This window comes from Nicotiana tomentosiformis, chromosome 1 (assembly GCF_000390325.3).
Source record: "Nicotiana tomentosiformis chromosome 1, ASM39032v3, whole genome shotgun sequence".
NCBI lineage: Eukaryota > Viridiplantae > Streptophyta > Magnoliopsida > Solanales > Solanaceae > Nicotiana > Nicotiana tomentosiformis.
In genome coordinates, this window is record NC_090812.1 from 62779763 (window position 1) to 62789265 (window position 9503).

The following is a 9503-nucleotide window of genomic DNA, read 5'->3' on the forward strand; positions in this document are numbered from 1 at the left end:
GCTAGGCGAGGTCAGGAGAGAGAGGACATGGAGACGAGGAGGTCTCGTAGATCGGAGAGATCTACTGGTCCTTATTTTGGAGGTAGGGTATGACATGGTAGAGGTTTTGTGGGTCAGTCTGTTCAGTTTGCACTTCAGACTTCGCACAGTGTTTCAGGTGCTCATGGGTCTCAGAGTACCCATACCGCACAGTTCCCACAACCACATCAACAGAGAGGCTGCTTCTAGTGTGGAGATACTAGCCACATGGTGAGATATTGTCCTAGAATCCGGATAGGTGTGTCACAACGGAGTATTCAGGCGAGTAGAGGGTGCCCAAGAGGGGATGGCCCAGCCTGTTGATGTGTTTCATATAGTAGGCTTGAGGCCACTGCGCCAGATGATATCATACAGTTATGTTTTTTATTTGTTACAGAGGAGCACCATTCATATTTTGATTCGGTTCTGCTTATCGGGGCGAGTTCCCCTATTTGTTGTCCCACCTATGGGTGAGTTCATGACCTAGTATTATTTTTATGTGTTTGCCCCTGTTGGGATATTTTATGAGTTATAGCCTTGTCTATCGTTGTTCTAATTCATTATTGAAAGTTACGAGACTATAAGTGAATTGATGTTGTCTATTATGGCAGGTTTGATGTGATTCTTGAGTAATTTGGTTACGATTTGTAATTTGATACTCTACCGGGGAGAGTTTTTAGTAAGTGTTGTGATTTTATTGGAAGAATTGAGTTAGTGGAAGATTTCAATTGGTATGATGCGTATTCGGCTTGTGATTCAGAGTTAAGGGTGAGACCCTCGCGATTTCCATGTGATTTGATATGTTTGAGTCAGGCTGTGTGCCGCGGTGGAAGTTATATCAGGATGAGATCCTTGTGATTTGCTCATATACTTTATTTTTTCCTTTTAAATTAATTTGTAGGATGGCACTCATAGAGAGTTATACATGTCGGGCATTGTTTGATATTTCTCTTATGTGTTTCTCTTTACACATTCAGTCATTTTTCGTTCTGTGCTTTTTGAGTTTTAGCTTGCGGGGTGTGTGCCCGATGGTGTTAGCTGTGACTTGTTGATCCGGGTGTATAGTTATGAGGTCTTTGTGTTACTTGCATCATTGTTAGCGTTGTGGAGGTTTGAAACAGGTTGCTAACGGATATGAGGCTAATTGTCGGTGTTGGTTTTGATTACGGGCAGCTATTATGATCAGAAATGTTATTATGGGCCTATGTGTGGTGTGTCACGTTATGTGGTTGTACCTTGCGGGTGTAGGTATGAGTTGCCGAAGCTGGTTGAAACTGATACCGGGTATGGATTTAGAATCGGGTCTTTTAGAGATAAATGGAAGGTGAGAATTCTGACTCTAAGGCTTATCGGTGCTGGTAGAAAGGATAAATTACAGTCGAGATGGTGTCGTCAGGCTTATGTGGATTGGGGTGATGTGGGGTCACCCGTGGGTGTATGTTGAATATGTGCTTTCAGTGATTTGAAGACTTCGAGGCAATTCTTGGCACGTTCGAGGACGAATGTTTGTTTAAGAGGGGAAGGATGTAACGACCCGGCCGGTCATTTTGAGAATTTAAGTCTCGTTCAGCAACATAAGGCCCTGAGCAGATTCGTATAATGTGTATTGACTTGCGTGCGTGGTTGAATTCAATTTTCGGATGATTCGGAGTGATTTGGGACACTTAGTCCCTAAAACGGAAGCTTAAGCCTTAGAATTTTGACCGTAGTCAAAATAGTGTAAAGACGACTCCGGAATAGAGTTTCGTCGGTTCCGTTAGCTGCGTTGGGTGAATTTGGACTTAGGAGCGTATACGGACTGTGAATTTGATGTTTGTAGTCGATTTAGGCTTGAAATGGCTAAATTCAAATTTTTGGAGATTTTGACCGGAAGTGGACTTTTTGATATCGGGGTCGGATTCCCATTCCAGAAGTTGGAGTAGGTCCGTAATGTTGAATATGACTTGCCTGCAAAATTTGACGTTATTCTAGGTTGATTTGTTAGGTTTCGGTATCTGTTGTAGAAATTTGAAGTTTCAAGTTCATTAAGTTTGAATTGGAGGGTGATTCGTGTTTCTCGTGTTTTTCGTATTATTTGATGTGATTTGAGGGCTCGACTAAGTTCGTATAGTATTTTAGGACTTGTTGGTATGTTTGGTTGAGGTCTCGTGGGCCTTAGGTGAGTTTCGGATGCTTAACGGATTGAAACTTGGACTTGTGTAGTTGCTAAAGCTTTCAAGCTTCTAGTGTAATCGCACCTGCGGTGGGATGACCATAGGTGCGGACTCGCACGTGCGGAAGGGAGCTCGCAGATACGGACGTGGTCTGGGTAACCAGTGGTCGCAGGTGTGACAAAAGTGGCGCAGAAGCGGAGCCGATCCTGCGGAGAAGGGATCGCAGAAGCGAACAAGAATCCGTAGGTAAGCACTCGAAGGTGGGGCCTTATGCTTACAGAAGCGGACCAGAGGACTTAAGTCATTTATGCACCTGCTATGGAATTTCCGCAGGTGCGGCATCGCAAGTGCGACTCGAAGCCCGCAGAAGCGGAAATCGTTGGGAAGAAAAGGGCTGAGTGCGAGGGTTGATTTCATTCTCCAATTTTGGACCTAGAGAGCTCGGATTGAGGCGAAATTTCGAGGGATTTTTAGAGAAAGCTTGTGGTTAATGATTCTTAACTCTTTTATGGTTATATCTCATTAACCTATAGATGAATTCATCATTTAATTAAGGAATTTGGTTGAGACATTTGGGAAAAGGTTGGAACGTTCTTCCAATAAATTTTGAGTTTTGATTCGGATTTTTGATATAGGATTTGGTTAATTTTGGTACGAGTGAACTCATGGTTGATTGGGTGTTCGTATTTTGTAACTTTTACCCAATTCCGAGATGTGGGTCCGGGTCGACTTTTTGGGCCGAATTTTTTATTCTTTGCTAAAGCCGTAGATTTATTATTTAAATTAGTTTCTCGTAATTTTATTCATGATATGTAATTGTGTTTGGCTAGATTTAGGCCATTCAGAATCGGATAATCGAGGAAAGGGCATTCTTACTGATTGATTGAGCTTGGTTCGAAGTAAGTATCTTGCCTAACTTCGTATAGGGGAACTACCCCTTAGGATTTGAGTTTTCTATGCTAATTGTAGTCCGTGTACGCGAAGTGACGAGTACGTGCTCGGACTTATTTGTGGAAAGTTGTCCTTTTAGGGTTCTTAGGTCCTTGTATTCACTAATTATGTAGTTGTTATGTTATGAATACATCTCTTAATTACTAGTTTCACCTCTACCTGCTTTAATTAGAATTAATTGCTTCATGATTCGCCCTTGATGCTTATTTGAGTCATCCGTGCCTTAACTGAAATTGTTATCTCTTTTATTGCCATGTTATCTTTCCCCTAACTGCTTATCTTTATTTGAAGTTATAATTATCTCTTTTGTAATTGTTCATCCTTAATTGAGGCTATGATTATCTTTCTGCTGCTTATCCCGAATTGAATTTGTTGTATCTCTTTCTTAATTTGCCAACCTTGAAAAGAAGTTAGATATCCTATATTTTAGTTGACTTGTCCTTATTTGGAATTATTCGTCTTGGGTTAGCTCCCTCGTTGTCGAACTGTACATTGTGGACCGTTATTGCGCAATATTTCCTTTCTTGTTGAGTTGTTCTTATTATGACTAGCATTCTCTATTTTGGCCACTCCTTGTGAATTAATTCCTCAGTTCCTTTGAGTTCTGGAATTTCTGAGTTGATTTATTTGTCGTACCCTTGTATTAGTGTTATTGTTATTATTGTACTTGTTGTTCTTGCATATTTACTTTGGAACTACGAGGCGGTACCTCGGGAGATCCCCTTATCTTGCATATTTACTTTTGGTACTACGAGGCGGTACCTCGGGAGATCCCCTGTTGAGAATTTACTTTTGGGACTACAAAACAGTATCTCGGGAGTGCCCTTTGTTGATATCTCTTTGTTATGGGGTTGCACAAGGTTTCTGTCGTGCTATTTTTATTATTGATATTTTCGCATGCGGCGTGACAAGGCGGGATACATATATATAGGTTGCGCATATGTCGAGACAAGGTGGGAACATTATTATGCACGTGTGGCGAGACAAGGCGGGCATTTACTTTAATATTGCACACATGGCGAGACAAGATGAGCTATATCAGGGATTGATTTGTGATGATTTGTGATGGCCTGGGGGCATTCTTGTTGTTGATATTTGTGTAGTGGTACACTTATCTATGTGAGCTTTTTCTTGTGAAAGTTGTGAGAAAATATTCTACGTTTTGTCCGTTCTTTTCCTTATGCTCACTAGCTGGTATGAACTATGTTAGGACACTTGCATAAGCATACACGTAGTTAAGCACTCTTATCGGATAAGAGGTTTCCATGATATTGTTGAGTATAGATGCACACCATTGCTTAATTGCCTTCTAGGTGAGAATGGCTCTATTTGGCATGCGAGTCGTCAATGTGGTTAGGAGGTGTAATGAGGGCACAGGATGCCAAGTGATAGGGGTCAGGTATTGAGGCCCGTGAGTTGTGATTTGTCCGAGGTTTGGTATCTCGTGAAGTTTATTGACAAAAACCCGGTGTGAAAGTTATCGTATTGTTGATTTGCTAGTTGTCCTTTCTTTATCTGTGATTATCGGACTTAGGTTGTGTTTCTGTTCACTCTTCTATATCATTATTATGGTGTTCCGCTGATAGTTGTTGTTTTCCTTTCTTATTGCAATTACCGTATTAATTGCCACTTCGCGTAGTCTTTTTGTAGATATTATACTCTATTGTTTCTATACTTATACTTGTTCAGGTTATTTAGTCCAGTAGGTGTCTTGACTATGCCTCGTCACTACTCCACTGAGGTTAGTCTTGATACTTGTTGGGTACCTCCATGGTGTACTCATACTACACTTCTGCACATTTTGTGCAGATCCAGGCATTTTCAAAGTCAGTTGATCATTAGCTAGCTGTGCGGATTGTTGCTGTGGAGACTCAAGGTAAACCTATTGCTGCGTTCGCAGGCTTCACAGTCACCTTCTGATTTGTATTCATGCTGTTTACTTAATTTCAAACAGTTGTATTTAGAAAATTGTAACAAACTCTGTAGAGCTTAGGACTTGTACTACCGGTTTCAGAAATTGTAAATTTTATAGAGATTTCTATTTCAAAAGTTGTTAGATGTTATTTATTATTGTTGTTATTTAGTAAATATTAGGCTTACCTAGTCCCTAAGACTAGGTGCCACCACGATACCAAACAGAGGGGGAATTGGGTCGTGACAAATTCCTCGTGTATCCATGCTTGTAGCCATTGATCATTTTACTTGCTTTCTACGTTAGGTTAGATTTTTACATTTAGATATAATTATTTTCTCAAAACTCTTTTAAGTGTTTGGATTAGCATAATAAGTGATAATTCTCTTACACGCCTAATCGCCTACATATTGTTCTCTGTGGGATTCGACCCCGACTCATAGTTCGGTATATTAAATTGCATGCGGCCATATCCATTTATTTTTTAGCAGTGGATTGGATGTCATCATAAAGTACCCGGAGTGGCTAGCTAACGTAGTAGTAGTGCTAAAAAGAATAACAAATTTAGGATGTGTGTAGATTATAAGAATTTAAATAAAGCATGCCCCGAAGACTCTTTCCCATTGTCAAACATTGATCAAATAATTGATGCTATGGTCGGGCATGAATTAATGAGTTTTCTTGATGCTTATTCCATGTATAATCAAATTAGGATGAACCCAGAATATCAAGAGAAGACTTCTTTCATTGGCACATATTGCTATAATATGATGCCTTTTGGGCTTAAACATGCCAGAGCCACTTATTAGAGGCTCGTTAATAAGATGGTTGAAAACTAGATAGGTAAAATGATGGAAGTTTATATTGACTATATGTAAGTTAAGCCTCTTAATGTAGGAGATCATTTAGAACATCCACAAGAGATGTTTGACATTCTCAGAAAGTACAACATGAAGCCCAACCCAGAGAAGTGTGCCTTCGGAGTGGGTTCCAGTAAGTTCCTAGGTTTTTGGTCTCTCAAGGAGGAATCAAGGGAAGCCCCGATAAAATCAAAGCCATCGAGGATATCCCGGACTAGGTGACAGGCGTGAAATAAGTACAGAGGTTGACCGGCGGCTCTAGGCAGATTCATCTCGAGGTCTTCGGAAAAGTGTCATCACTTCTTTTTTCTTTTGAAAATGAAGAACAACTTTGTATGGACTCCAAAATGCCAACAGGTACTAGAAGACATAAAAATCTACATGTCTAGCCCTCCGTTGTTGTCAAAACCAGGAGAAGGGAGCAACTATTGATTTATCTAGCAGTCTCGGAATTAGTGGTAAGTGTCATTTTGGTTCGGGAATAAGAAGGTATGCAGTCTTCAGTTTATTACATTAGTAAAATATTATCTAGAGCAGAGACATGCTATCCGTACCTTAAAAAGTTGTCCTTAGCTCCCCTAGTTTCCTCTCGAAAGCTTAGGCCTTATTTTCAATGTTATCCAATAGTCGTTGTGACAACATTTCTCTTAAGAAATGTCCTTCATAATCCTGAGTTATCGGGCCATTTGGCTAAATGGGCAGTCGAAGTCAATGAATTCGACATTACATACAAGCCCAGGACAGCAATCAAGTCACAAGTTTTGGCCGACTTTGTGGCCAATTTCAGTCCAAGATTAATGTATTTAGCTGGTAAAGAAGCAGTGTTGGTATCGGTAACGGTATCGAGAGTTTAGACCTTGTTTATGGATGGGGCTTCCAACGTAAAAGGGTCCTATCTCAGGATAGTATTAATCACTCTTTCGGGGGAAACCTTGAGACAGGCCATTAAAACTGTGCCATTAACTAAAAATAAAGCCGAGTATGAAGCTTTGGTTGCAGGACTCAAACTAGATCGAGTACTAGGTTCTGAGGTTATCGAAATAAAATGCGACTCCCAGCTGGTGGTGAACCAAGTATACGGAATCTTCGACGCCAAGGAGGAACACATGCGCAATACTTGAACAATGTTAAGGTGCTACTCTCCCGATTCAGAGAGTGGTCAATCATCGACATTCCAAGGGAGGAAAATGTGGAGGCAGGCGCATTGGCTAATTTGGGTTCATCCATAGAGATAAAATGATCTGATTTCGGTGCGTTCGTTCAATTACTGCATTCGATGTTGGATGTGGACGACTACTATGAAATTAATTCAACCAACTTAATATGGGACTGGAGGAATGAGTTTATTGAATATCTAATACATGGTAAATTTTCCGAAGATGCAAAAGCATCCCGGGCACTACGGACCAAGGTGGCTCGTTACTGTCTTGCTGATGGACAATTATATAGGAGGTCAGTCCAAGGACCATTGGCTCGGTGTCTAGGGGCCTCGGAGGCTGACTACGTGATGAGGGAAGTTCATGATGGGGATGCAGGAACCATTTCGGTGCAGACTCATTGGTTCTCAAGTTAGTCAGAGCTGGCTACAATTAGCCCCAAATGGAGCAAGACGCGAAGACATTTATACAAAAGTACGATAAATGTCAATGACATACACAATTAGTGCATCAACCGGTGGAACTTTTGCATTCGGTGGTTTGGCCATGGCCATTCATGAAATGGATGATGGGCATAGTCGATCCTTGCCACAAGGACCTTGTAAGGTAAACTTTCTTTTGGTTTTAACTGATTATTTTACTAAATGGGTTTAAGCAGGTGCCTACCAAAAGATCGGAGAACGATAGGTGATCGATTTTATATGGGATCATATCGTCTGTCGATTTGGAATACCAAAGGATATTGCTTGTGACAACGGTCCACATTTTATAGATTCTAAAGTCACGAAGTTTCTGGAAGGATTGAAGATCAAACGAATTGCATCTTCTCCATACCACCCAACTTCAAATGGACAGGCGGAGTCGACCAACAAGGTGATTATTCAAGATCTTAAAAAGAAGTTAGAAGATGCTAAAGGCAAGTGGCCAGATGATCTACTGGGTGTGTTATGGGCATACCGGACCACGGCAAAGTTGAGAATGGGTGAAACTCCCTTTTCACTTGTGTACGGTTCAGAGGCTTTGATGCTAGTGGAAGTGGGGGAACCGACTTTAAGGTTTTCCCGAGCAAACAAAGAGAAAAATAATGAAGTGTTTCTAGTTAAGCTAGATTTGCTGGAAGAGCATTGGAAATGCAAAATATGAGGAATGATCATGGCGAGACGGTGACTACGGTTCCTTAGGTCGTAATTGATGGCCTGAAAATTTTTTAGGCGATCCGAGTCCGGCGCCCTGGCCCACTCGGAAGGCATGGGCAATAGCACACAAAAATATGGTAATCGAGCGGAATTCTAGTTTTTTGGCCGAAAAATGCAATAAATGAGGAACGATCATGGCGGGGTGGTGACTATGGTTCCTTAGGTCGTATTTGATGGCCCGGAAAATTTTAGGCGATCGGGGTCCACGGCTCCCGGGACCACTCGGAAGGCGTGAGCTATACACACGAAAATATGCAAATCGCGCGGAGTTCTAGTTTTTTGGGCGAAAAATGCAAAGCATTTGGAACGATCATGGTGGGGTGGTGACTATGGTACCTTAGGTCGTATTTGATAGACCGGAAAAATTTTAGGCGATCGGGGTCCGCGGCTCCCCAGACCACTTGGAAGGCGTGGGTATAGTACACGAAAATATGGGAATCGGGCGTAATTCTAGTTTTTTGGCCAAAAAATGCAAAAAATAAGAAACGATGATCGCGGGGAGGTTACTATCGTTCCTTAGGTCGTATTTGATGGCCCGTAAAAATTTTAGGCGATCGGGTTCCAGGGGTCCCGGAACCACCTGGAAGGGTGGGCAATAGCACACAAAAATATTGTAATCGGGGGGAATTCTAGATTTTTGGCAGAAAAACGCAACAAATGAGGAATGATCATGGCTGGGCGGTGACTATTGTTCCTTAGGTCATATTTGATAGTCCGGAAAAATTTTAGGCGATAGGTGTCCGGAGTTCCCGGGTTCACTTGGAAGGCGTGGGCTATAGGACACGAAAATATGGGAATCGCGCGGAATTCTAGTTTTTTGGCCGAAAAATGGAAAAAACTAGGAACGATCATGGCTGGGCGGTGACTATGGTTTCTTAGGTCTTATTTGATAGTCCGGAAAAATTTTAGGCGATCGGGGTCCGCGTCTCTTTGGACCACTCGGAATGCGTGGGTATAGCACACAAATATATGGGAATCGGGCAAAATTCTAGTTGTTTGGCCGAAAAATGCAAAAAATGAGGAACGATCTTGGCGGGGTGGTTACTATGGTTCCTTAGGTCGTATTTGATGGCCCGGAAAATTTTTAGGCAATCGGGGTTCGGGGTTCCCGGGACCCCTTGGAAGGCGTGGGCTAAAGCACACGAAAATATGGAAATCGCGCGGAATTCTAGTTTTTGGCTGAAAAATGCAAAAGACTAGGAACGATCATGGTGGGGCAGTGACTATGGTTCCTTAGGTCGTATTTGATAGTCCGA

At 41.7% G+C, this 9503-nt stretch overlaps 1 protein-coding gene across 1 annotated transcript; it reads left to right on the top strand.

Moving 5' to 3' along the window:
• The first annotated feature begins 7534 nt into the window (after positions 1-7534).
• LOC138906656 (uncharacterized) lies at positions 7535-8194 on the top strand. Its single transcript, XM_070196001.1, has 2 exons — positions 7535-7657; positions 7790-8194. The coding sequence occupies exons 1-2, from the start codon at positions 7535-7537 to the stop codon at positions 8192-8194; spliced, it is 528 nt and encodes a 175-aa protein (XP_070052102.1).
• The last annotated feature ends 1309 nt before the right edge of the window (positions 8195-9503 follow it).

Excerpts from the sequence above, each read along its gene's own strand:
- LOC138906656 (XM_070196001.1), top strand. The coding sequence starts at position 7,535 with ATGTCAATGACATACACAATTAGTGCATCAACCGGTGGAACTTTTGCA. Across the intron at positions 7,658-7,789 it reads TGCCACAAGGACCTTGTAAG|GATATTGCTTGTGACAACGG; the intron begins GTAAACTTTCTT and ends GGAATACCAAAG.